The sequence below is a fragment of the Gekko japonicus genome, unplaced genomic scaffold (assembly GCF_001447785.1).
Source record: "Gekko japonicus isolate JY-2015 unplaced genomic scaffold, Gekko_japonicus_V1.1 scaffold103, whole genome shotgun sequence".
NCBI lineage: Eukaryota > Metazoa > Chordata > Lepidosauria > Squamata > Gekkonidae > Gekko > Gekko japonicus.
The window spans coordinates 1232440-1260244 of record NW_015160210.1 but is presented as its reverse complement, the minus strand read 5'-3'; the positions used below and the strand labels follow the sequence as shown (position 1 = coordinate 1260244).

Below are 27805 nucleotides of genomic sequence, written 5' to 3'. Positions count from 1 at the left end.
CATCCGTTCATCCCTGCAGAGGGGTGTGGAAGAACTACGTGATCTCAGGGAAAGGTGTTTTTGATGCACACATCTGCTAGACTCCTTGTCCCGTTAAGTCTTGCTCTCTCGCTGTCTCGGGAATGACGAGTAAACTTTTTGGAATATAAGGGAGGAAGCGATACTCCATCTTGAAGATTTCCCGAGGTGGAGTGAGGAGGTCGTTGACGCAGGTCTTACAGGCAGCGGGTGCTAATCGGGCCAAATTAATTGAGGCCAGACGATGCGGGCAAATGTTGTGCCCAAACACAGCTTTTCTCTTCCTAATCCTCTCTAAGCCACCAGTGATTACCTGGCAGTGACCGTGTAACAGGATTTTTGCTTCCTTGGTCAGCAGCACCTGGGAGAAGGTGTCCATCCAAAGAGCTCTGGATCAGACCCCGAAACTCCAGTCAGACCAAGGTAGGCCTACACTGCAGGGGGAGGTGTTGGCCAGGTGGGCTTGGCCGTCTGGTTTCAACTCCCAGCTTAGATGTGCAAGGCAATTTCTCGCCCCCTCGCCTGTGATTCACCTCGGTAAAATGAGACACTCGCTCACCCGCCAGGCTTCTTATATTGCTCCGTGAAATGTTGCGCGCTCCCCGAGGCGGAATTGCACACGCGGCTCCCTCTCTTTTCGTCTGCCCCTGCCCGGCGTGAACTCTGGCTGGCATCAATATCCCGTTTGTGCCCTTTTGAGAGCCAGTTTGGTGCAGTGGTTAAGTGTGCAGACTCTAATCTGGGAGAACTGGGTTTGATTCCCCACTCCTCCACTTGCAGCTGCTGGATGACCTTGGGCAAGCCATAGTTCTGTCAGAGCTGTCCTTGAAAAAGAGCAGTCTCTCTCAGCGCTCTCTCAGCCCCACCTTCCTCCCAGGGTGTCTGTTGTGGGGAGGGGAAGGGAAAGGAGTCTGTAAGCCACTCTGAGTGAAGGGCGGGGGATAAATCCGATCTCTTCTTCTTTTCAGGTTCCTAGACCTCGTGGGGATATGTCAGTTGAAAGATGCAGGAACAAGCCTGTGTTCTACGCTTAAGGCATCCGTAACAGAACAAAGCTTGAGTCCGGCAGCACCTTTAAGACCAACAAAGTTTTATTGAAGGGATAAGCTTTTGTGCGCGCACACAATTCTTCAGATAAGAGGTGTGTGGGCTCTCGAAAGCTTATACCTTGCACAAAACTCTGTTGGTCTTAAAGGTGCTGCTGGACTCAAACTTCGTTCTGCTGTTTCGGACTGACACGTCGGCCTGCCCGGCATCCATAGCCGTTTTCTCCTTCCTCCCCAAACCACTTCAGAATTCAAGTATGTCTTTTGGGGTGGGAGGCAGCGTTCCCTCTCAGCTGAGTTCGTGTGAGCTAGCTCACAGGTTTTTAGCCTCCGGCTCACACATTTTTTGTCTCCGCTCGGGAGGGATGGCTCCAGAGCAAACCAACTGATGCAGTCACCAAATGGCTCACTCCCAACTTTAAAGGCTTGGTGGGCTGGCAGCTGGAAGCTGCACAAGCCTTGTTGCCTTTGCCGGGGGGAAAAGTCTTGGCTCCCCCTGCCCGCGAGTATCGCGGGTCCCCACTTCTTGTAGTTCCTATTTCTATTGGGGTATAATTGTATTCATCGTTTAAGTGTTAAGTTTCAGACTTCATAACTAATCTGTTTTGACTACAACGCTAGTTTCATCATTACTGCATATTCAACGTAACATATTTTCTCTGCTTCTCCATATTCATTAGAACCTGCCCTAGATAAGTAGTATATCAAAGTGCAAAATAAAGGCTATTATATATCTCATATCGAGAACACATTTGTATCTGAGATATTACATTTGGAACAGATTTGAATTCCACTTCAATTTCATCACCATACATTTGTATATGATATTTTCTCACCTTAAGTTTGCCTGCTGCTAGCATAAAGCACCTAATGCGCACTCGATTTCTTCTCAGATTTCGTAATAGATCTGTTTCTCAAATGGGTCGCTGATTTTGCCATTACTGTGTCTCCTTGTAATGTTTCTGTATGAAAACTATGGAGAAAGATTTAATTTTGAATAATAATTCATGTTTTGTACAGCACTTGAATCGATCCTTTATAGTGAGCTATCATATGTGCAAGTCTATTTGTGGTTGTATATTACTGCATATTCAGCCAGTTTACTTTCCCATTCTTCTAAACACGGACAGACGTCTAGTTTCCATTTTGCCGCGTAAATAGTTCTAGTCGCTGTCGCCATGTCTTTGAATACTTCTTCTAAAATGTCTGGTATTTGTTAAGCAGAACACCTGGAAATTTAAACTTTAATAGGTTCTGCATTTTTTGGTGTATTTCTTTTCAGTATCTTTTTGCTTTTTTACAAGTCCACCACATGTGAAAGGAATTTCCATCTGTGTCTTTGACATTTCCAGCATTTTCCTTTGGAGTTTTTACATTTGAAGGAGTAGGGTCTAGGATTTTTGAAATCTTGCTCTCGAACCCTGTGTTAAGTCCTTTTGGGGGGAGGGTCACATGTTAAGGCCCAGCCTGGGATGAACACTTGATGCTTTCGGTCAGGGGTGGGGGGAGACAGCAGGGCATTGGTTAGGTCTTTTGGGGACGCAAAGTTAGTGTTGGTAATATATTCTAGGTGAATATATTTGTGGCATGGTAACACTCTTCTGTGCAGTGGTGACTTGGGGTGCGGGGAACCAAAGGATGTTTGCTTGGCATCAGGCAGTCTTTCTGTCTCATCCTTTGCATACACACTTTTTTGTGGCTTCTGCTCCTGCAGGTTCTCCTGGCATTTGTTGTCGCGCTTTCAATTGTGGTTTAAATTAAAAATGGCGCTCCTTAAGTTGTGGTGTAGGCTGTGCGTCTTTCATGCCCCGTTGGGGCAGGGAGGTGAAAAGAGCTGAGCGTAGCCCTACTTCAGCGTTCGAGTTTGAGAGTAGGAATAGCTACCCTCCTATGGCGAGTAGAAATTTCGCTCCAGGCGATTAAGTGACGTGACAGAGTGACGGATTCCCTTAATTCCGGTTTCTGAGTTGTCAGTTTGATCGACTCCTTTATGAACGGTTAGAGGTTCAAAAAGATTGGGAAAGATAAGAAAATAAATTGATCGTTCTCAGCTGTCTTGAGGCTTGATTCTCCCTGATGTTTGGGAAGCGGGGGTTGAAGGCCGGCCTGTCCCCATTCTTGGCACTGCGCTGTTGGAGGACACTATGAGCAGTGTTCCCTCTAAGCTGAGTGAGTGTGAACTAGCTCACAGTTTTTAGCCTCCGGCTCACACATTTTTGTCTTCGCTCAGGAAGGAGGGCTCCAGAGCAAATTAATGTATGCAGCGGCCAAATTGCTCCCTCGCAACTTTAATGCCGGTTGTTGTTGTTGTTCAGTCGCACAGTCGAGTCTGACTCTTTGCGACCCCATGGACCAGATCACGCCAGGCCCTCCTGTCTTCCGCCGTCCTCTGAAGTTTGCTCATCTTCATGTTCGTTGCATCGATGGCACTGTCTAACCATCTCATCCTTTGCCGTCCCCGTCTTCTTTGACCGTCAGTCTTTCCCAGCATCAGGGTCTTCTCCAGTGAGAGCTCCCTTCTCATTGGGTGGCCAAAGTATTTGATATAATACCGGTAGTAGCTCACAAAGTAGAATTTTTGCTCACAAGACTCCACAGCTTAGAGGGAGCATTGTCTGTGAGTATATATTGCACATGATGTTTTGATTTGAGGGGGAATGGCATAGAATGAACGTGGGCTGGTGGAAGCCCTCGCTTGGGGTCCTTACACCAGCTTTCCATAGAGGTTCAATATTCCTAGGATGCCCGCTGTACTTTCGCTCTGTACGTGCCCCAACTGCTTTAATCATCTCTACTCTGAAGCCCCTTCCTGGAAGTTCTCACATCTTATTTATCTACTTAATTTGTAACTCTGCTTTTCTTCCCAGGAGGCTTACCTCATTCACCTCTTGTCCACTGAATCGTCACAACCACCCTGTGAGGTAGGCCAGCCCAGCCAGCCAGCTTCTGTGACGGAGTGAGGATTGGAACTTGGCTCTCCCAGGTCCCAGTCAGTGTTCCCTCTAAGCTGAGTTAGTGTCAGCTAGCTCACAGTTTTTTTAGCCTCTGGCTCACACATTTTTTTTGCCTTAGCTCAGGAAGGATGGCTCCAGAGCAGTAGCCAAATCGCTCGCTCACAGCTTTAATGTCAGTAGCTCACCAAGTAGAATTTTTGCTCACAAGACTCCACAGCCTAGAGGCAGCATTGGTCCCAGTCTGACACTACTGGCTACACCACACTGGTTCTTTGCTTCAAAGGAACAGGGCACTGGCACCGGTTAAGAGCGTGGACTCTAATCTGGGAGAAACGGGTTTGATTCCCCATTCCTCCACATGCAGTTACTGGTGTGATCTTGGGCCAGTCACAAGTTCTCTTGGAGCTCCTCTCTCACGAGCGGTATGAATCCAATCTCTTCTTCTCCTCTCCTGGAGATGGCCTCTTCTCTCTTCTCTTCCCCTTTGCATCTATGCCATGTTTCACTTGTCACACAGCTAAGGATGGTAATGCTCCATGCTGCCTGCTGTTAGAACTCGAACTCAGGTCAGCCCTGACGAAAGGCCCAACTTGCCGTCACCTGCACTGCACTTGCCCTTGCAAGTGCTTTTTTACAGCCAAGGGGAACGGTCACAGCGTGCTCTTGTGGGTCACCGCAACCCATACATCCCCCCCCTTCCTCCCCTTAATTTGGCCCTGTTGAAAGCCAGGGGAGGGGGAGAAGAAATAACAGGCATCTTCGAAGCTTAGCAGCTCAGTTTAACTGAGGCTAGCCTCCCACTTAACTCACGAAATGATGCTGTGGTTGGTAGATAAATCGGCATAAAATGTGCCATCGGGGCTGGGAAATGTGTGCCCCCGTTGCGCATGGCTTTTTTAATTGGCTCGTCAAAGAACATCAGAAAAATGGAGAGACATCCCAGCTGCAGGAGACAGCGAAGAAGAGGAGAGTGGATTTATACCCCGCCCTTCACTCAGGAGTCTCAGAGTGGCTTACAAACTCCTTTCCCTTCCCTTCCCCACAACAGACACCCTGTGAGGTTGGCGGGGCTGATAGAGCTCTTTCCAGAACAGTCCTTGAGAGAACAGCTCTGACAGAACTATGGCTTGCCCAAGGTCATCCAGCAGCTGCGAGTGGAGGAGTGGGGGATCAAACCCGGTTCTCCCAGATTAGAGTCCACGCACTTAACCACTACACCAAATGTAGCACATCCCTCCTCAGATGACTTCTAACGAGTGGAAGTTATGAGAATAGAGTGTGTGTGTGGGGAGGTGAAGTTTACTTGCGAGGTTTCGGCCAGAATATTCCTGTGCAGGTGATAGGCTGTCGCAAGGTGGGAGGGGCCTCACTTGTTTTAACGACAGAGACGTCATTAACATGAAGCAGCCCAGAGCTACAGATACCTCTGGTAAATACCTTGCCTTTCAGTATGCTGAAGCTAATGTTGTCAGGCTGGTGCGTGCAGATTCCAGCACCTGTTTGCTCAGAGGCTTAGTAAGGGCAGAATGTCAGGAAGAGCAGAATCCTTGGCCAGCTCCTTATTGGCTGTTTCTGCAGCTTTGTGCAGTGTTCAGATGCAGGAGACTGATGCTGAAGGAGAATGAGGGGGCGGAGCAGACCCTTGGTCTATCACGGTCTGCCCTGACTGGTGGCAGCTCTCCATGGTCTCTGACCAAGATCTTTCACCTCTCCTAGGACCTGATCCTTTGGACGTGGGACCTTCTGCATGCAAAGCAGCAGGGTCCCCTCCTATATAATTGCAAAGTGTAAATAGTAGGGTGTAGAAATAACTAGTTGTCCCACGGTCACCTGCCCGTGAATTATAATCTAATTTGTGGCGCATCACCCTTGACACGTTTCCCCTTTCGTTTCCAAAATGTGCTCGCCTGGAGACACTTCCTGTTCGCCACAGGTGAATAAGGAAGCGCTTGTTTCCGAGCACCTCTTCCAGGCGGCCGGACAAGCTATACTTTTCCTGGCTGGAGTGGAGACTGTGTCTCCTAGTCAAAGCTAGGCCACGAAAGCGGCTTTTGTAATCGCTGTTGTCGTTTTTAAGTGCTTATAAAAGGCTGCTCAGCAGTATGCAGATTTTTGCAAGGAAACGAACCGGCCTGCTTCCTTTGGGAGAATTGGGCGAGGTTTTTTTCTTAACCTGCGGGGCACTCTCCCTTGCTTGGCTGGGTGTTCCCTGGGTCTGGAAAGAGGACGCTTGCCTCCGAAGCGCGGCCTCCTTTCGCCCAGTGAAACGAGGCAGGATGTCTCTTGGGCCGTCCTACCAGCTGCGGCCCTGATGGGATCGCGAGATACGGGCCGTCGGGAGGCATCTTCCTTCGGAATGGCATTTTTCAAAATGGCAAGTTCTGCGTGTGAAGCTCAGCGAATGCTGAAGTAAGCACAGCTGGAGCAGATGCCATCTCCTTCTGTGCCTGGAGTGATCTCGAGACCACATCTGTCCGGCTAAGGCGGCCTCCTTTTGGTTTTTTAATTTTTTTGGTACTTTAAACGCCCGCAATTACTGCTCCGCATGGTCTTGGCGCTTGGGAATGTTCTCGCTTCTGTCTCTGTGGGGCGGACGAGTTGAAGGCCTTCAGCGTAATCCCGTCTCTGGTGAATTTGTATTGACTTTGGAAAGCAGGTTTCTAGTCCTCACTGGCACTCAGGGTGGTGTCGCGATGCACCCGGATTTAGGTACGCCATGGAATGAGATGGGAGCAACGGTCACTTCTGACTCCGAGTATAGACGCATGGCTTACGATTCCCGCTGCGTTCGGGCAACGTGATAAACCATGATTTTATTTGTGGGAGCTAAATACTGGGATTTCAAACTTGGGCTTGTGGTGGATTTGTTATCCCCAGTTCTGATTAATTTATTTACTTTATTTCTACCCCACTTTTCTTCTCAATGGGGACCCAAAGCGATTTACATCCTTCTTTCCTTCGTTTTATCCTCACAACAACCCTGTGAGGGAGGTTAGGTTGAGAATGGCCCAGGGTCACACGGCAGAGTGGGATTTTGAGCCTGGGTTTCCCGGATCCTAGTCCGACCCTTTAACCACTACACCACGCTGGCTCTTATATTAGTTGTGGTTTGATGTGATACGTTTTATGTTCTTGGCACAGAAATGGCAGCGTGCGGAGAGCCAGTTTGGTGTCGTGGTTAAGTGCACAGACTCTAATCTGGGAGAACCGGGTTTGATTCCCCACTCCTCCACTTGTACCTGCTGGATGGCCTTGGGCAAGCCATAGTCCTGTCAGAGCTGTTCTTGAAAAAGAGCAGTTTCTGTCAGAGCTCTCTCAACCTCACCTACCTCACAGGGTGTCTGTTGTGGGGAGGGGAAGGGAAAGGAGTTTGTAAGCCGCTCTGAGACTCCTTTGGGTAGTGAAGGGCGGGGTATAAATCCAATCTCTTCTTCTTCATTTAGGGAGGGGGAGAAAAGGTACCAAGGAAGCAAATGGGGTTTACTCAAACACGGGTTTGTCACTGAAGTCCGGAAGGTGATCCAGTTTGTTGGGCAAACCAGTAACTTCTTATGACGTCCGCAAGTTATGCGGAATCATTTTATACATTACTCGTTTAATATTAAAATGTGTGAAGTTGGTTTAGATGGGGAAGGCATTGAGTTCTGTTTTTGTCAGTTTGTGGACAGGAAAAGGAGGAAGGATGGATTCGCACCTGAGTCTCTGAATATCAAGTTCTTTGTCGGTCTTTGGGAACTGCGCGTGTGAGTTATTCTGCTGCCAGTAGGCCTGGGAAGTAGCCACGCAGATCGATGGGGAGCTAGGGCTGGTGCTTTGGAGCCACGAAGCGCTAATGTGCACAACACGGACGTGAGACCGTCCTTCCCCTGTAAGAGAGGATCTATCCCGTAACGTTCCATTGAAATGAGTTACGAGCAGGGCTCGCACAGCGGATTATCCCAGTGGAGGTGAAGTCCTGCTTCCTGAGGCCCTATTTCCGTTCTTAAAAACCAATCTTCTAGCCCTTATGAATCTTGGAAGGTGCTTGAAAAGGTTCCAGAGATGTTTGTGGATAATGTCATGCAGCCGCTCCCTTTGGTTCCTGTGGTTTCCGGTTCTTGGGGGAGGGGTTTTAGTGCCCTGTGGGAATTCCTTCTCCTTTCCTCAGGGCTAATGAAAGCAGATTATCTTATGCAGATTTACGCACTCTTTCCACTCTCGTTGAATGCCGAATTCCAATTCTCTTCTGCATCTGGGCATTCAGCCCTCCTCACTGATGGATGCATATGCGTTCGGGATGCTGTCTGAGTGGAGAATTCAGAATATTGACCCCACTGGAATTATGTGCTCTGATTCTTTCCTGGCCTAATGTTGGATCCAGACTTTATCTTTCCAAGGGCACAAGGATTTCCGCCCATGGAGTGTGACATTTTCTGCTTCTTTCTGCTCGCAGTACTCCCTGAAATTCTGTGTACCCTTAGGGAACAGGGTTTTGGTGGGCATTTCGGGCCACACTGATAGCGGAGAGTCAGGAAAATAATGCTCTGTATGTGGAATTCCTTGCACCTGTGGAAACGCCTAGGCTGGATCCAAGCCCTAGACCCCAAATGTTTGTCTGGGATAATCCCTGCACTTGCCTTCTAATACTAGATGACAATACTATTCTTTTCCTAGCTGATCATGGTTGCTTCCATGTGGAAGATTTTTTCTGGTTTTGTGTTGAATCTGAAGTCGTGTTCCTTTTTTTGGAAATGTTGACCCCCAACTGTCCATTTTCAAAGGGTTCTCTTCCCCTCCCCTGCTTTGATGTGATCTTTCCCAAACCTTGTTCATGGTCAAAGCACGTTTGTGCAATCTGTGGACAAGAGAACTTGTATTTTGGCGAATCTGTTTATTTAAGGAGGTTGGGGGAGCTGAATGTTCCCCGTCGTCTTGGACTGCAGATTGTTTTATTTACTGATCTGTTTCTGGATAGTTTTAACATTAGTTTTAATTTAAATTATTTATTGCAATCCTGTTGTAAGCCTCCCTGAGCCCTCCTTGTAGGAAAGGGGGGCCTAATAAATCTAATTTAATAAATAAATAAATAATTCATTTATACCTCTCCTTTTTCCCCACTGGGGACTCAGAGCGGCTCACATCATTCTCCTCACCTGTTTTATTCTCACAACAGCCCTGTGAGGTAGGTTAGTCTGGGAGAGTGTGACTGACCCCAGGTCGCCCAGTGAGCATCCACGGCAAGAGAGAGGATTCGATCCTGTGTCTTCCAGATACTAGTCTGACACTCTTAACCACCGTGCCGCATTGGCTTATCCTGCCAGTATCTTCACAATTTCCCTTTCCTTTGCAGTCTCACGGGAATTGAAAGGACTTGGGGAAAAGTGTTCGGAAACAGCCTGTGTTTCCTTTTCTCGGTTGTGCTCGGACAGAGGTGGGGGATTCCTCCCCCCCCCCAGCACCTTAGGGTGCCCGTTTTTCTGTGTGGTCCTTGTGAAGAACTGGCGAAGGAGGGGGAAGATGGAAACTTGCTGCCTGTGCTGTTTTTCCGTTTTTCCGTTTTTGCCGACTGTTCGCTCGCTTGACCTCGAAAAGAAGAGAAGTTGGAATTGGCTGAAAGGATCCATTTATCCGTAGGGGCCGAGAGGGAAAAAAATGCAGTCCTTGCCTAAGGGGATGCTCAGCAGGGATGGGGGGCGAGGAAGGAGGGACGGCTTTGGTGAGCAGCGATCAGCCAAGCCTTTATTCCTTCTTTCTGGCGGCCTTAAAACATGAGCTCCCCTGAGTCTCGCTGTAGCAGAGCTCGGCAGAACCCGCACCTGCATTGCGTGGGTTGACTTGGCTCTCCCTTTACTCTCCCGTAGAGCTGTTGGCCGATGGTGTGAAGACCACCAAGTGGCCCCAGTGCGGATTCTGGGAGCGTCTGTTCGACAGCCAGGGCTGGCCGTAAAGTTCTGCTGGCCTTGTTTGCGCATGCAGTGCGGCACATAGAAAATATTGCCGGCTTGCGGGGGGCGGGAGCTGGTGATGGGGATGTAGCCATTGAGGGAGGGGGGGAAGGAAGGAACATCTGCTTCTCAATTTTGAAACGTTGGGCCGCACGCACCAAATAAAAAGCGGCGAAGAATAAACACCGCGTTGGTATTCAGCCATGGGGAGAAATTCTCTCTGCTTGCGCACGTTTGCCCTCGTCTGTCGCGTGCATGCGGTTTTGTACTCTCAGTATCCTGCAAGTCAGAACTTTTTATTTTGGGAGGGCAAGCCGCTAGTCCTTATGGCCGAGCAGTTGACCTTGCAAGTTGAGGGCGTGTAAAAGCGGGGGAAGTGTTTGAATGTTCAGCATGGATCATGCCCTGAGGCTGCCGCTTAAGTAACCGCGTTTGGCAATTCGGCATCCTGTCTGTCTTTCCCTTGGTGTAAATAAATCTTTGGCGGCCTTTGCACAAGGCTGGGTGCTCGAAAGGGAGGACTGGATGAAAAATTCAGCTTGCTGTGAATCTCTGTTGTCATTTTTTAAAAAAACAATGCAGCCCTTGTGGCCGCAAAGATGTGCTCGGAAGCATGTGGGATTGGGCCTGGTAAAATCTTGGAAGCCAGGGGGTGGGGGTGGAATAGGGTTTCCTGAGGGTATGGGAGGGTTAGTGCCCCTCCAGAGAGATGGAGCAAGGGACAGCAGTGGAGGCACCTGTCTGGCATGCCCAAGGTCCAGTCTATGGACTTTCCTGTAAAAGGGCTGTATTATTGTTCAAAAAATCAGATTCCTAAAACTTATAACCTGACTCCAAAGGGCATCCTCAATTCGAGGGGGGGGGAGTTTGGTGAATGACACATGGGCTTCAAATAAAACACTTTTTGTAAATTCCTAAAACGGCTAGAAATCAGCCAGTCGGTTTATTATTACCGTCATCGACCAGTATATATCAATTTGAAAGACAAATAGAAAAATTCCTGTCAGTATCCTGGCTGGTTATGAGCCAGAAAAAAACCCTTCATGACATAAAAGCTTATAAGTTATATGGAATATAGAATATAGAGGAAGTGAGTAAAACTACTGTTCAAACCTTTTAAACCATTTAAATGGTCAGTTTAAAACAATTTTAGTTAAAAGGTAGAGATATGGTCTGTCTGCCTCGCTTTTTGCGTTCCTTATATACCTGGGCGCAGAACCTAGCCCCCTGTCGTGATGTATGACTGCTAGAAATCGCTTGCGGTAAAACTAGTTGAACATAAATTTGTTTTTTAGATATTTATACCTACTTTCCTCCTTTCAATAGGAGCCCCAAACAGTTTAGAACATTCTCCCCCTCCTCCATTTTATCTCCACAACAACCCTGTGAGGTAGATGAGGCCAAGACTGGCCTGAGATCATCCGGCGAGGTTCTGTGGCAGAGCGGGAATATGAACCTGGTTCTCCCAGATTTTAATCCAAAACTCTGCCCACTACACTGCAGTAAAGGTAAAGGTTCCCTTGCTCGAAAGCCAGTCGAGTCCGACTCTAGGGTTGCGGTGCTCATCTCCGTCTCAAAGCCAAAGAGCCAGCGCTGTCCGAAGACGTTTCCGTGGTCATGTGGCCAGCATGACTAAACAACAAGGCGCACGGAACGCTGTGACCTTCCCACCGAAGTGGTACCTATTTATCTACTTGCAGTTTCTTGCTTTCGAACTGGCAGGAGCTAGAACTAGAGACGGGAGCTCACTCCGTCATGCGGCACCCGGGTCTCAAACTGCTGAACTACTGACCTTCCACAGCCTGCGGTTCAGGTCTTAACCACTTGAGCCACCGCAGCACTGCAGTGGCTCACTGCAATTCCCGGTTCTTGGGATCCTCTCTCTCTCATGTGTGCCGATATAAACCGCAAGTTCTGTGTGATAGTACACCCCCCCACACACACACACAATTTTTAGTTAGAAGGTGGCAAAGCTTAAGTGAGCTTGAGCTGTCCCCTGAATCCTAGATTTGAAGGCTGGAGGCCGCTCTGGGATTCCTCAGTGCCAGGACCGTGAACTCTGTGCATGCTCAGTGGCACTCATTGCTTGGGGCCTGTGAAGTTGCTTTGGGGGAAAGGAACCTGATTCTCCAACTAAATTAGTCGTTTCCAACCTGTCTTTTAAAGACTCCTGGGGTTCTGTGGATGATAATTGGATGCTGTTTAGGGTTCTCCAACGAGAACATCTATATAAGGGCTCGTAAATGTCCACAGAAGACATTCTTCTCTGCACTGCACAGCCACAGGGGGTATAAGTGTGTCGGCAGTGACGGCTTGATGGCGCCTCCATGTTCTGAGGCAATGTACCTTGGAATAATTACAGTATTGGGGAGAACGATGACCTTCACATGCTGCTCACAGGCTTCTCAGACGCATATGGTGTGGGAAACAGGATTCTGGCGTGGGGTTCGCATCTGGCCTGATCCAGCGGGGCTTTTCTGACGATGTCCTCCTTGCGTTACTGGGGTAATTTCCTGACTCGCGTTCAGACCTGGCCAGAAACTTGGTTACGCTTAAGAACATTTTGCAAGGTGAAATATCTCCGTGGCCCCAGGAAGTGGAGGCAGGACAAATGTAAAGGTAAAGGTCTCCCTTGCTCGAAAGCCAGTCGAATCCGACTCTAGGGGGCGGTGCTCATCTCCGTTTCCAAACCGAAGAGCCGGCGCTGTCCGAAGACGTTTCTGTGGTCATGTAACCAGCCTGACTAAATGCGAAGGCACACAGAACACTGTTCCCTTTATCTACTTGCAATTTCTTGCTTTCGAACTGCTAGGTTGGCAGGAGCCGGGGCCAGAGATGGGAGCTCACTCCGTCACGAGGCACTCGGGTCTCGAACTGCCGAGCTACAGTCCTTCCGGTCTGCCGCTCAGGACAAATGACCCCACAGCAAAAAAGTTTGCGTGCGGACTTGAATCTGCCCTTACTTTTGTTGCCTCCGTAGACGGTTGTGTCTCCTACATGGACGCTTGCGGCGCTTTGACTTGATGCAAGTATGATGTGGCTTTTTGCTTCCCTTCCAGACGGTCGAGCATGGCTTTCCGAATCAGCCGAGTTCCCTGGCCTTCGATCCCAAGCTGCGAATTATGGCCATTGGCACCAAATCTGGAGCGGTGAAAATGTATCCTTTTTCTCCCCCTTTGGCTTGGTGGCGCCTGCCATTCCCACGAGAAGGGTCTCCAGTGAAATGGGAAGGTAAGATGTATCTGACAAAGGAGTCGATGCCATTCGTTATTGGGCGCGTGGGTCACATGGATGGTTGTTCCGGAGTCGTGTCTGGACAACGGTTGATTGGCCGTGGGGGGCATGACTGGACAGCGGCTGGCTGGCTGTGGGGGATGTGATTGGACGGTGGCCGATTGGCCGTTGGGGGCGCCTCTGTAAGAAGTTAGAAGTACAGCGTAAAGTGAATTGCGGAGAAATATACGGCCTAGTATTTCTCTCTTGGATAGTTGTGTGGCTTTGTGGGAAAGGTGGCTTCCCTCTCTACAACAAGCCTGTGAGGTAGGCCAGTGATATTGTATTGCAGATGCAGGGAAATGCAGTGAGGGCCACAAGTGTCGATCGCTTGAGAAGAGGATTTGGACAGATTCGTGGCGCGGTGGGTCTCTCAGTGACTCCGAGCCATGATGATGAAAGAGAGCCTCCATGTTCAGGGGCGTTGTCAACCTGTGGACCCCAGTGCTAGGAGGCAACCTCAGGGGAAGGCCTCGGCCTCTATGGCCTGTTTGACCCTCCAGGGCAACTGGTTGGCCACTGCGTGAAACAGGATACCTGACTCAATGAACAGGCCCCAAAGAGCACTTCGGTTGGGGTCACAACACCGCCTAGTGACCCCGGGCCCTAAGGAGGCAAGGCGTTCTGCCACAAGGGCCAGGTCCTTTTTGGTGGTGGCTCCTATCTGATGGAATGGGCTCCCGGAGGAGATCAGGGCCCTGCGGTACCTGTTACAGTTCTGCAGGGCCTGTAAGATGGAGCTCTTCCGCCAGGCTTTCGAATAGGAGCCGCCGCCGCCACTACCACCAACGGGAGATCTGATCCAGCGGGGCTCTTACATTCTCATGAAGTTGTCTAACTCAGAGAGGGACTTCGATGTGCCCTTGCTGTTCTCTCTGCATTTCTTCAGGGAGATAAAGTTAAATTACAATATCAGGAGGCTCCCCGAGACATGTCATGGATCCGGGAGGTGAACACTGTCTGAAGTGACGGGACTGTCTTTGCAGTGAACTGGAACAGCAGGGTTGCTTTCTCCTCCCCATCCATGAAAAATTCGGCTTGAGAAGTATTGTCATGGCCGAATGTAAGAAAGTTGGGGCAGGGGGGAGATCACGATTGGGTGCCCCCCATCTCCAACTTCCTGCTTGTAGAGGTAGAGAATGCCGGAGCTCTAAAATATTTCAGTCGCCTACAGCGGTCGGTTTTCCAAGGCTGGTGTTTGAAGTGCCCAGGATGGGGTTTTGTTTGCTGTTTTGGCGCATGGCTGCGTATGCCCCCCTTCTTTGAAAAAAGGGGGGTCTCCCCCTGGAAGGAGGCTGAATAGATGCCTTTGGAGGCCTGCAGGAATCTTGGCCGCCAATCCAAGATCTTTTAAAATCTCTGCCCAGCAACAGAGCTGAGATGTGCAGTCTCCATAGTGTCGGCAGTCCCCGGAATACAATGCCAGGAACAGTGTCCGTCCTCTGCGCTTCCAGCGTCCTTTTTTTTGTCTGCGCTTGCGTCCCGTCCTGTCGTTCCAGCGAGGGGGGAGGCAGGCATTGGGGATGAGGGATGTTTTAAAAAACCCTAAATGTTAGCGGCCATGTTGCTATCAAAACCAATAAGGACAAAAAAGGGGGGAAAAGACTGAACCTAAAACCTAGAATTCAGAACCTATAAAGGTTAGTCAAGCATAGAAGAGGGCCAACTCTTAAAATCTAATTATGAAACCTAAAAAATATACATGTATTTATTAAACACAAATTAAAATAACGGATAAGGGCCCATTCATGCCTCATATACAAATATAAAAACATACAAAGGCTGATGAAATAGACCTAACATGTTTCGGCCTTTACAGGCCTTCCTCAGAGGTCTAATACACACAGAACATGTTGGCTGATATATAAAAATATATACAATTGTACATATACAGAATATGCAATAGAGACCAGAAAACAATTGTTCCAAAGTTTAACCACTGGGCAAAGAAGAGACATACAAAAATACAAATAAAACCTCCAGTGCAATCACATGTCCAGTAGTACTTCTCTCTGGTCAATTTATGTATTCTCCTGAGCTTGTACAGCGAAATGTTCCCAATGAAATGTTCCTTAAGTTAAAAGCAGTGTTGGTCAAAAAAGTGTTGGACCTATATAGCAGCCAAATATTTAATTTTGGGTTTAACTATATAGCAGCCAAATATTTAATTTTGGGTTTAACTATATAGCAGCCAAATATTTAATTTTGGGTTTAGTGTGGCTACGGCAAAGTCCCCACTCTGATTTCCCTACCAAGTGTTGATGTAGTGCAGAATCCAGAGAGTCATAGTGAGATTTTTTTTGGGGGGGGGGACAACAGCTGCCAGTCAGAAGAGGCAGTGCTGACCTAGGCAGGCTGCTGGCTGGACTCAGCATAAAGCCCAGTCTTCTTTTTGGCCTTGCCTACCTCCCAGGGTTGTTGTGAGGGTACAAGGAGTAGGAGAGGAGCCCAATCGGTGCCACCCCCAAGCTCCTTACAGAAAGGGGAGGAGAATAATGTACTTAGTAAATATTTAGATTGTGAGGTCTTTCGAATGTTGGTCTCTCAAACGCCAGGGTGGAATTCATCAAATGTCACCGCTGAGACATTTTCTGCGTGCCCTCTACCTTCAATTATGCCTTGCTTTTCTCCCCAACACGGGGTACTGAAAGTGGCTTCTGGCATTCTCCCGTCCTCCGTCTTATCCTCAGAACAACCACCCTGTGAGGTGGGTTGGGCTGAAAGTGTGTGACTTGCCCAAGCTTCCGTGTCACGAGTGGGGATTCAAACCTGGGTCTCCCAGGTCCGAGTCTGACCCTCTAACTACTACACCACACTGTCTCTCTATTCCTCCTCCGGAGGAAGGAAGGAAGGAAGGAAACCGTTCTTCTTAAGGTAGGTTGGGCCCAGATTGGTCAGTTTAAAAAAACAAACAAATCGCCAGCAGTTTTGGAAAACTATAGAAAACTTCCAGATTTGTCCTTACTGTGGAATAATAACGCTAAGATGTAAAAACTCTTTTAAAAAACTCTGCTGTCATTGCTGGTATGCGCAGTTCTTGAGTGTAATGTAAGCAAAAGCGTTGGGGCCCTGCCAGATGGGGGTGAGGAAAGGGGAATTACATGCAAAAAAGGTCGTGAGAGCACATTTCTTTGGACTGGAAATATTGTCTTTTTAAAAATATATATATGCAAAAACGGTGCAAGCGTAGTCTCCGCTTTTGGCTCATCTGCGTTGTCTGAGATGGGATTTGGGGGGTTTGGGGAGGTGAGGTATTGGGTGACCCTTTTGTAGCGTGCCCGCCCTCTTTTCCTCGGCATCTGTAACCACGCTGGAAGCCAAGGTTTGGCTTCCGTTCAGGACACGTGTGTGTGAGTTGGAAGAACAATGGGGGAAATGGCTTAAGAACAGAGGATAAACTTCTTAAGTGGGGCGGGGGAAGAGAGGAGGGGGACGTTCCCGGCAGGGCAAGGAAGGAAACAGCTGAAGCAGCTAAAAATATAGACCCCTCGATGCATGAATGGAGTCATCTTCAGCTTGGAAGGGGCTCTGTCGAAAGCCCCGGTGGAAATCCGCCAAGGGGCGAATGGCTACCAGCTGTGCCGATCGTCCAAACACCCCCCCCCCAACTGACGTTACCGGTTCGCGACGTGAACTTGCTGTGTTGGCAGGATTCGGTCCATTTTCTTAATACTAATTTCTCGGTTTGCTTAATTTTCGACTGAAGGCCCTGGATCGCCTGGGCGAACCGAATGTTCGGCCCGGATCACCGATCTTCCCCTTTTCTCGCGTGAATTTCACCAGTCACCTGCCTTTGGCTAATGATGGGCCAAACTTTGGGCATTGTGGGAAATTCAGCATTGTGAATCTTGGTGTGTCCCCCCCCCCTTGTGGTGCTAATGTGGGGGCAGAAGCAGAGGGAGTCTTTCTGTGCACACTGGTTTCGCAGATGCCACCCCCAGCGGCTAAATAAATCTTCCATCTGGGAGGAGAGCTGTTTTGGAAGGAATCGGTTTGCCAGCCCTCCCCTGAGCGGGGGCCTTGCCAAAAGTTTTAGTGGCTCCGTCTTAAGTGCCCCCCCCCCGTGGCAGGAGGACCCCCCCTCCATCCTGCACACTAACACCCCGCTGTGCAAACTCATCATCGAGAAGTGAAGGGTTTGCAAAAATAGTTCTCGGTTTGGTGTGTGCTTGTGGCCACCTATGGAAGTAGCAAACCCAGGCAAAGTAAAGGAGGGGCTTTGACAACCCTCCCCCCCGGTATGCAGAAAAATCTGATGTTGCAAATTGACAGATCACGAAAGCAAAGAGAAATCACAAAAAAAACAAATACATGGTAAGGACCAGGCAAGCTCTGGAAGCCATATAAGTTTTGTATTTTGCATTGACTTATTCATATCCCACTTTTTTTGCCCAGTTGGGACTGGTTTAGACATGGTTCTCTCCTCCTCCACTTTCTCACAACCCTGTGAGGTAGGCCAGGCTGAGAGATTGTGACAGCCCCAAGGTCACCCAGCAAGCTTCCATGGTAGGAGTGGGGATGAAAACCCGGGTCAGCCAAAGTCCTACTCCGTCACTGTATCAGAAGCCAAAAGGGAAAGCAGGCGAGGGGGAAATGATCTTGCATTGAGACCATAGTTCCCTCTAAGCTGAGTTGGTGTGAGCCAGCTCACAGATTTTTAGCCTCCGGCTCACACATTTTTGTCTCGGCTCAGGAAGGGAGGGCTCCGAAGCAAACTGATTTATGCAGCAGCCAAATGGCTCGCTCACAACTTGAATGCAAGGAGCTCACAAAGTAGAATTTTTGCTCATAAGCCTCCACAGCTTAGAGGGAGCATTGGGAGGGACCCCAGCAGGGTTGTTGATGCCAGAGACCCCTCTACTTAGCTATCAAGGCTAATCAATAGGCCTCTCCTCTTGGGAAATTTTTTTTTCTTCACCCTCTTGAAGGTCCCCACCCCACCCCACCCTGAGGCAGTGAATTCCGTTCATTGTGAGAAGAAGGGGCCATATTTTCCCAGGAGTCAGGACGGCCTTGAGTGTAAGGTGATCCGTTTAAAAACGTATCAGCTTTTCCCTCCTCTGTTTTACCCTCACAACCATCTTTGTGAGGTAGGTGAGGCGAAGTGTGTGAGATTGGCCCAAGGTCACCTGGCAAGCGTCCAAGGCAGACTGGGGATTCGAATTTGGGTCTCCTGTGTCCTAGTCTGAGGCTGTAACCATTACACCACACTGCCTCATTTTATACACCAAAAACGCTATGTGCAAAAGAGTCCTTTGTTGTCGTCCCTTGTATGCAAATGTATTTGTTCTTGGCACACCCAAGATAAAAAAAGCAGTCTTTCTTTTAGATAAAAACACTATATTTTCATTCGCCAGTGAATATCAGCGGGCATGGCTGAATAATGGAGAGAGAGGGAGAGCAGGGCTTTTTTTTGTAGAAAAAGCCCAGCAGGAACTCATTAGCATAATAGGCCACACCCAAAACCAGAAAACCATTAGCAATATTAGCCACACCCCTGACATCACAACTCATTAGCATATTAGACCACACCCCCAAGTCACCACACCCACCTTTTGCTTCTCATTCTGTTTACTTTGTTTGTTGTCAAAACCCTGGGCTTTTTTTGTAGCAGGAACTCCTTTGCTTGTTAGGCCACACACCCCTAATGTAGCCAATCCTAATGAGTTTCTGCTGTTAGGTGTGGCCTATTATGCTATCCTGCTGGGCGTGGCCAACTCAGAAGCCAGCCGTAACTCCGTTCCTGTGCGTTCCTGCCCAAAAATAGCCCTGAGGGAGAGAATGTGATTCCCCTCCCCCCTTTACCTTTAAGTTGCAAAAGATGCAAACTGGAATCTTTTCCCCTTGTGTTTCTCTGTACTGTGGATTCCCTCCCGAGCACCTTCCTTGTGACTGGAATGGCCCAACTTGAACTCGCATTCCAGGGGTCGGCCTGACTGGGCTGCATCTGTGCTTAGGTTTCCATCAGAGTGTGGCACTGCCATCGGCAGGGGAACTTGTTCAATCACAGCGGCCCGTCGCAGAGGTTCTGAGAGATTTGCTTTTATTCTAAGCTTAGAAAACGGCAGGAAAGCGCCAAGGGAAGAGACCATCAAAGATTAGATACACTTGAAATGCCTGAGTATATGATACATTGAATAAGTATTTACATTACAAATAAACGTCTGTAATGAGTTGGTGAGTTGTAAAAGTGAGAGATCTCCAGGCCTGACCTGGAGGCTGGCAACCCTAGGAAAGGGATAGGGCAGTGATGGTGAACTTTTTAGAGACCGAGTGCCCAAACTGCGACCCAAAACCCACTTATTTATCGCAAAGTGCCAACACGGCAATTTAACCTGAATTCTGAGGTTTTACTTTAGAAAAAACAGCCCACACATTATCTTAAGATGATCCAAACAAAGTAAGGAAAGCAATCCCAAATGCTTTCATTTACTTAAAATTATTTGGCAGAGAATTCCACAGTTTAATGACGGCCTGGGCCTGGCTGGGGCGATGGCACGCGTGCCCACAGAGAGGGCTCTGAGTGCCACCTCTGGCACCCGTGCCATAGGTTCACCACCACTGGGATAGGGTGTCCAGAAGAGGGCTACCAGGATGGTGAGAGGGTTGGAATCCACGTCTTACAAGGAAAGGCTGAAAGAGTTGGGTACGTTTAGCCTGGGAAAGAGAAGGCTTAGAGGGGACATGATTGCAGTCTTCAAGTATCTGAAGGGCTGTCATGTAGAAGATGGAGCAGATCTCTCTTGCTCTGGGTTGCAAGGCTAGGTCTAATGGGTGGAAATTACAATGGAGTCGTTAGTTACCAGCTAAATATCAGGAGAAATGTCCTGTCAGAGTGGTTGAGCAGTGGAACAGACTGCCTCAGGAGGTGGTGGATGCTCCTTCGCTGGACGTTTTCAAGCGGAGGCTGGACGACCATCTTTCGGGTATGTTGTTGGGCTATCTTTTGGCTGTGCTCCTGCAGGGTGCAGGGGGTTGGACTAGATGACCTGCAAGATCCCGTCCAACTCTAACCTTCTATGATTCTAAGTGGCTAAATAATGGATTTCAAATAAAATTTTGTGGAATACCAGTTCTTTTAGCTGTATTGAATCCCAGGCAGTGTTCCCCTCTAAGCTGAGTTAGTGTGAGCTAGCTCACAGTTTTTTAGCCTCCGGCTCACAGTTTTTTGTCTTTGCTCAGGAAGGAGGGCTCGAGAGCAAACTAATTCACGCAGCAGCCAAATTGCTCGCTCACAACTTTAATGCCAGGAGCTCACCAAGTAGAATTTTTGCTCACAGGACTCCACAGCTTAGAGGGAGCCTTGATCCCAGGGTGTTTTTCTGCTTTTTTCTACAATTGCACACAGTTTTGTCTGCTACGTTATTCTAAGCTTAAGCAAGTTTCTGGCTGTCAACGTGGTGACATCGTACTCGAATCTCTGGGGCTGCAGGCATTATTGGAGGAACATAAGAACATAAGAGAGGCCAGTGTTGGATCAGGCCAAAGGCCCATCCAGTCCAACACTCTGTATCACACAGTGGCCAGAAATACCAGTGCCATCAGGAGGTCCACCAGTGGGGCCAGGACATTAGAAGTTGTTGTGGGAGAAGGCAGGGTGTCAGCAAGATCAGACGCAAATGTTAGGGTTGCCATCTCTGGGTTGGAAAATTTCCTGGGGCTTTGGAGGGGGTGGAGCCTGGGGCGGAGGGGGGGTTGGGCTGGGCTGGGCTGGGGAGGGACCCCAGCAGGGTTATTGGTACCAGAGACCCCACCCTCTAAAGCAGCCATTCTCTCTCTGTGGTCTGGAGATCAGTTGCAACTCTGGAAGACCTCCAGACCAATGCCTCCCTCTAAGCTGCGGAGTCTCGTGAGCAAAAATTCGACTTCGTGAGCTCCTGGCATTGAAGTTGTGAGCCAGCGATTTGGCCACTGCAGGAATCAGTTTGCTCTGGAGCCGCCCTTCCTGAGCCAAGACAAAAATGTGTGAGCCGGAGGCTAAAGAACTGTGAGCGAGCTCACACTGACTCAGCTTAGAGGGAACACTGCGAGTCCAGACGCCTCTGGAGCTTGGCGACTTCAGCGAATTTATACAGCCTGCTGAATTTTGGTTTTCTAGGTCCGGGTGCCTTGCAGCCTCCCTGGCTCGGCCGATTTGTGGGGGGCCATGGTTTGGAAAGCGGAAATCACGGCGGCTTTAGACTCCTCGCCGTTACTGTTGCACGGCTCGGAAACCTGTCATGTTGGGTCAGGATGAGCCGCTGATGCGTCTATCGCTTCTGGCAGGGGTGGCCGTCTGGGCCCGTGTGGGGTGGGCCGGGCGGCTCCGCACCGATGGAGGGAGCCCGGGGCCTGCGGCGACCTGATTTTGCCCTGTTCTCCTCCCCCTCCCCGCTTATGAATTTTCGAGTGCGCACCCGCTACAGAAGCACAGTGGCTTTTTGATCCTCTGTCTCCTCCCCCCCCCCCCCCTTACAGCTCAGAACACACACCCCCCCTTAAAAGACAAAAAGGTGTGAGCCGGAGGCTAAAAAACTGTGAGCTTGCTCACACCAGGGCTATTTTTGGGCAGGAACGCTCAGGAACGGAGTTCCAGCTGGCTCCCAAGTTGGCCACGCCCAGCAGGAACTCATTAGCATAATAGGCCACACCCGACAGCAGAAACTCATTAGGATTGGCTACATTAGGGTGTGTGTGGCCTAACATGCAAAGGAGTTCCTGCTACAAAAAAGGCCCTGTGTTTTGACAACAAACAAGGTAAACAGAATAAGAAGCAAAAGGTGGGTGTGGCTGGATAACCTCACTTCTGGTAACACGTGGGTGCGTCCTAATGTGCTAATGAGCTGTGCTGTCAGGGCTGTGGCTAATGAGTTTCTGGTGGGTGTGGCCAATTATGCTAATGAGTTCCTGCTGGGCTTTTTCTACAAAAAGAGCCCTGGCTCACACTCACTCAGCTTAGAGGGAACACTGGTCAGAACGAAGACAGGTTTGTGAGTTATGTGGCACAACTTCACACGCCAGTCTCCTGTCTTCCGTTTTTTTATTTAAAGCCCCCTGAAAGCGTCTAGCCCTCATGTTTCTGGGGAGAACTTTCCGAATCCCGTGTAAGTCTGTAGCAGCAGAAAAGAGCAAGAGTCCAAAAGCACCTTAAAGGCGAACCAAATCTTTATTTATTTATTTATTTATTTCCCGTATTTGCATCCCGTCCATCCCATGAGTGGGCTCAGGCACCATCCCCTATATGGTGGCTCAGGGCGGGTCACATCATCTTGAATAATACAGGAAGAATTAAAACACAATAAAACATTTGTTTATTTTTATTTATTTTACTTATTTATAGTCAGATGTATACCCCCCCCCCCCCGCAAGACTCAGGGCGGCTTCCAGCAACAAACACAACAGTACAGAATAAAAACATAAATAATACAGAATTAAAACACAGCATTTAAATTAGAACATTGCAGAATATCAGAATGCCGGCGGCAGTTGAAAATCAAACGGATAAAGTGCTTTCCAACAACGTGCTGCGATGGTATTCCACATAAAGTGTTTAGATGTTATTCTGCTCATTCTTAAGGCAGCTGCTCGATGTTAACGTTACGGGCTGTGCACTACAGCGGTGGCGGCGTCCCCTAATTGTATGCCTGGCGGAAGAGCTCCGTCTTGCAGGCCCTGCAGAACTGTTCCGCAGGGCCCTGATCTCCTCCGGGAGCTCGTTCCACCAGGAATGTTTATAATTTACATTATAAACATTTACAATCAGTAGTTCTAGCTGCTGGTGAAAATTCCGACCCATTCGTACTGATGGATATGGGCCAGTTGCTGGTAGATGAGCGGCCAGTAGGTAGGAGACAGCAACCTCGGGGAGGCCACACGTTGATGCCCGCTGCTTCAACCAAAAGCCTGGCGGAAGAGCTCCGTCTTGCAGGCCCTGCGGAACTGAGTGAGATCCTGCAGGGCCCTGATCTCGATGGGGAGCATGTTCCACCAGGTGGGGGCCAGGGCAGAAAAGGCCAGGTGGGGGCCAGGGCAGAAAAGGCCCTGGCCGAGGCTAGACAGACGTCTTTTGGGCCAGGGACCACCAGGAGATGTTGATTACTAGAGTGTAAAGCTCTCCGAGGCGTATACGGGAAGAGGCGGTCCCTTAGGTATGTGGCAGGGCATAGGCTTTCGTGAGTCACTGATTCGTGGAAGCTCATCCCCACCACAAATTTTGTTCGTCTCTAAGGTGCTCCTGGACTTTTCTACTGCCACAGGTTTTGAAATCTTATTCTACCCCATGGATTGGAACAGGACCCTCTTTTCCCGTACGTTCCTGCTTGGGAATTCAGGTCACAGGGAGAGGCCCTCCTGACCCTTCTGTCAATCAAAGAAGCCTGTTTGGTGGGCACGCGAAACGGGGCCTTTTTGGTGGCCGCCCCACGATCACGGAACGACCTCCCTAAGGAGGAGTGTTTGGCCCCTCCTGTTTCTGTCTTTAGGAGGCAGCTGAAGATTGGTTTCATTTAGGTCCATATTTGGTTCAGTTTCCTTGCAGTCCTGACTTGGGAACATAAACTTTGTTTTTCGAATGTTCTTGAATGTGTTCTATTATATGTTTTTTGTTGTTGTTGTTCAGTTGCACAGTCGAGTCCGACTCTTTGTGACCCCATGAACCAGATCATGCCAGGCCTTCCGGTCTTCCGCCGTCCTCTGAAGTTGGCTCAATTTCATGTTCTTTGCATCTATGACACTGTCTAACCATCTCATCCTTTGCCGTCCCCGTCTTGTTTGACCTTCAATATTTCCCAGCATCAGGGTCTTCTCCAGTGAGTGCTCCCTTCTCATTGGGTGGCCAAAGTATTTGAGCTTCAGTTTCATTATCTGGCCTTCTAGGGAACCGTCAGGGTTCATTTCTTTTAGGATTGACTGATTCGATCTTCTTGCAGTCCAAGGGACTCTCAAGAGTCTTCTCCAGCACCATAGTTCAAAAGAATCTATTCTTCGGCGCTCGGCCTTCCTTATAGTCCAACTCTCGCAGCCATTCATGACTACTGGGAATACCATTGCTTTGACCATGCGGACTTTTGTTGGCAGGGTGATGTCTCTACTTTTTATCATGCTGTTGAGGTTCGCCATCGCTTTCCTCCCAAGGAGCCGGCGTCTTTTAATTTCATGGCTGCTGTCACAGTCTGCGGTGATCTGGGATCCCAGGAACGTGAAGTCTGTCACTACTTCCATGACTTCCCCTTCTATTTGCCAAGGAGTGATGGGGCCGGATGCCATGATCTTAGTGTTTTATGTGTTTTACCTGTATTGTAAACGGCCTCGAGCTCTGTAGGGAAGAAAGGTGACTGATAAATATTTCAAATATGTAAATAAAAATTTATACCCTGCCTCCCCCCCGCCCCCCCCCCAAAAAACAGGGAAAACAGGGCACGACTTTTGCTGAAACATAGACCTGTGTCTGGGCTCTGACCTGTGGGGTTTTTAAGGCAAAAGATGTTTAGAGGTGGTTTTGCCCATCGCCCTGCCTCTGCGTAGCAACCCTGGACTTCCTTGGTGGTCTCCCATCCAAGTACTAACCAGGGCCGACCCTGCTTAGCTTCTGAGATGGGATGAGATCAGGTCAGAGCTTAGTGATGTTTACATCGTGTGATTTTTCCTGTGATTGTGTTTTTTAAAGCAGAAAACGAGCATGCTAAAAAAGGCCTAGCCCGTTCCCTGATATACTAGGTTTCTACCTGCGGGGCCTTGTTAAAGAAATGTGTGTGTGTGTGTGGGGGTACAGACCGTTATACAAGCCCCTGACTCGCACTCTGAAGCCGTCCTGCAGCTGCCGGCTCGCCACATCCATGGGAACAAGCTGCAAGCCCCCGTTGCCGTTTCCTTCCTGCGTCTGCAGAGGTGGTGAGGCTTGTGGTAGGGCCTGTGTGGGGCGAGGAAGGAGGCGCCACTTGCAGAAAGCCACTCACCGGTCGTGCGGCAACACGATCCGAGTGTAACATGGTTTTTTTCCCCGAGCCCTCCCGTAAAGCCTCCTGTTGAGTTTCCCAATCCGGGGTGTGGCGTGCGCGCAAGAAATCCAGACGAGCTTCTAGTCTTTGTGGAGGAGCTGTCGCACTAGGCCCACATTCTCCTGCGCGCATGACTGTTTTTCCAGACTTCTGTGCATTAAGGGAAGGCTCTTATTCCAAGGCACCAGGTTGCTCGCTCTTTTATTTATTTATTTATTTATTATTTAAATTTCTATCCCGCCCACCCCGAAGGCTCAGGGCGGCTAACAGGGCATAATGCCAAATAAGACCATAAAACAGTATAAAATATTATTGTATTTGTGATGGGCGTGCGCTGTTGACGACAGCTAGGATGTCGTTTCTGGGTTATAGCCCTAGAGAGCCAGTTTGGTGTAGTGGTGAAGTGCGCGGACTCTAATCTGGGAGAACCGGGTTTGATTCCCCACTCCGCCACTTGCAGCTGCTGGATGACCTTGGGCAAGCAATAGTTCTGACAAGAGCCGTCCTTGGAAAAGAGCAGTTTGTGTCAGAGCTCTCTCAGCCCCGCCTGCCTCACCGGGTGTCTGTTGTGGGGAGGGGAAGGGAAAGGAGTTTGTCAGCCGCTCTGAGACACCTTTGGGTAGTGAAGGGCGGGGTAGAAACCCAATCTCCTCTTCTTCTTCTAAAGTGACTGAGAAAGCTGAGCCGCTGGTGTGCTCTTGAGCGCTCTGCTTTGGCAGATGTTCCTCCGAAGCATCGTTCCACCTCCAAAGCATCGTTCCACCCCTCCAAACCTCCAGTGTGGCGATATAGCCCCCCCTCCCTCCGGCTCGGCTAGAATACACTTTGCGTACTTACTGGATCTCCGTTCACTGTTGTTGGTTCAGGGTCAGACTCTGGTTTCTTCCGGTTTTTAAAGCCAGGGGAACCAGTGTGACCCTTACTAGCTCAACATGGAAGGCTTCAAGAAGGGATTGGATCAGTATATGGAGCAGAGGTCCATCAGTGGCTATGAGCCATCAGGTATAGATCAAGTATATGGCCATCAGGTATAGATGGAACCACTCTGTCTGGGGCAGTGATGCCCTGTATTCTTGGTGCTTGGGGGGGGGGCAAGAGTGGGAGGGCTTCTGGAGTTCTGGCCCCATTGGTGGACCTCCTGGTGGCACCTGGGTTTTGGCCACTGTGTGACACAGAGTGTTGGACTGGATGGGCCATTGGACTGATCCAACATGGTTTCTCTTACAGTATTATGTCTGGGGCAAGTGATGCTCTGTATTCTTGGTGCTTGGGGGGGGGGCAAGAGTGGGAGGGCTTCTGGAGTTCTGGCCCCATTGGTGGACCTCCTGGTGGCACCTGGGTTTTGGCCACTGTGTGACACAGAGTGTTGGACTGGATGGGCCACTGGCCTGATCCAACATGGCTTCTCTTATGTTTTTAAGGCACTGTTGATAACCTTTTTGGGAGCATTGGCTTGCTACCAGATGACCGTATCCATCCCCAGAACCACAACTCGGCTCCAAACTAGAGATCAGTTCCCCTGGAGGAAATAGCTGCTTTGGAATGTGGACTGTTTGGTGTTATAGCCGTGCTGAGGTCTCTCCCTGGGCTCCAGCCCCCAAACCTCCAGGAATCTCCTAACCTGGAGTTGGCAACCACCCCCCAGGCCGTATCTTGCTCACCTCCATGCTGAAGGTTAAGTGTTGGTCTGTGATCTATCTAACAGCTATTAATTTGAGTTCATCTTTTCAAAATGCCGCCCCAGGTGGCTTTGTTTTGATTTTACAAGAATGCTTCTAAAAGGGTCCCCGGAACTGCCTGCAACTTGTAGTTCAAGAGTTGTGAATGGGGAAGTTGCAGGTTCACAGCTTTGCCATGGACCCCCTCTGGGACCCAAGAGTAGGCGAACACGAAAGGCCGTGGTGTTCTGAAAGAATCCGAAGAAACCGAGTGGTCTTTTCCCCTTCCCTTTAAGCCTCTAGAAAAAAGGTGGCGTGGATGTGAGGCCCGCTAGTTTACCCAATTGTGTGCTGAGATGCAGTAATCTGCATTGAGGGACATCCCTCTGCCATAAGAGAAGACACATTATAGTGTCCCCAAATGTCCTCCCCGCAAAGGAGGTTGCTTGCTGCTTCTCTGTGCGCTCCCCCGCTTCTTGGCTTGCCGCCTCCCAACCAACTTCTGCTTGCTGCCAAATGCAATTTGGCAACTCGGTGGCCGCTAATATAGAGCTGAGTCCTAACTATCCACCCCCGGAGGCAGCGTGCCCCGAACGCAGACTCGCCCAAGCATGACAGGCACACTCCTCTTGAGCCGCGGGCAGCTCTCACTGCCAGCGCACTCCGAAAACCCAACTAAAAATGTTCCAATGAAGTCTGTCCCCATGTTAATTCAGAGGGGAGGGAAAGGAATTTGTTCATCTGGAAGTTCGGATGCCTCGTTTGTCTCATCTCTCTGTCGAGCAGCTGTGACCACGTAGTGAAATGTAGATCTCTTGCTGTGCTAAGCTAACACAGTGGTGCTAGCAAACATACACACGCACGCACGGGTGTTTTTGTGTAAGTGTGTGTAGTATTGATTGGTGAGGAAGGGCAAAGCTGGACAAGCGCCAGCATCGACTCCACTGAAATGCCCCC

At 49.4% G+C, this 27805-nt stretch overlaps 1 protein-coding gene across 2 annotated transcripts in view; it reads left to right on the top strand.

Moving 5' to 3' along the window:
• The window catches only part of LLGL1 (lethal giant larvae homolog 1 (Drosophila)), an 87950-nt gene that overhangs the window by 5664 nt on the left and 54481 nt on the right, over positions 1–27805 (top strand). For both annotated transcript variants that reach the window (XM_015409331.1, XM_015409324.1), the window contains exon 2: positions 13002–13099. In XM_015409331.1, the coding sequence (XP_015264817.1) occupies positions 13002–13099 (98 nt within the window). The remainder of the gene's footprint in view (positions 1–13001; positions 13100–27805) is intronic.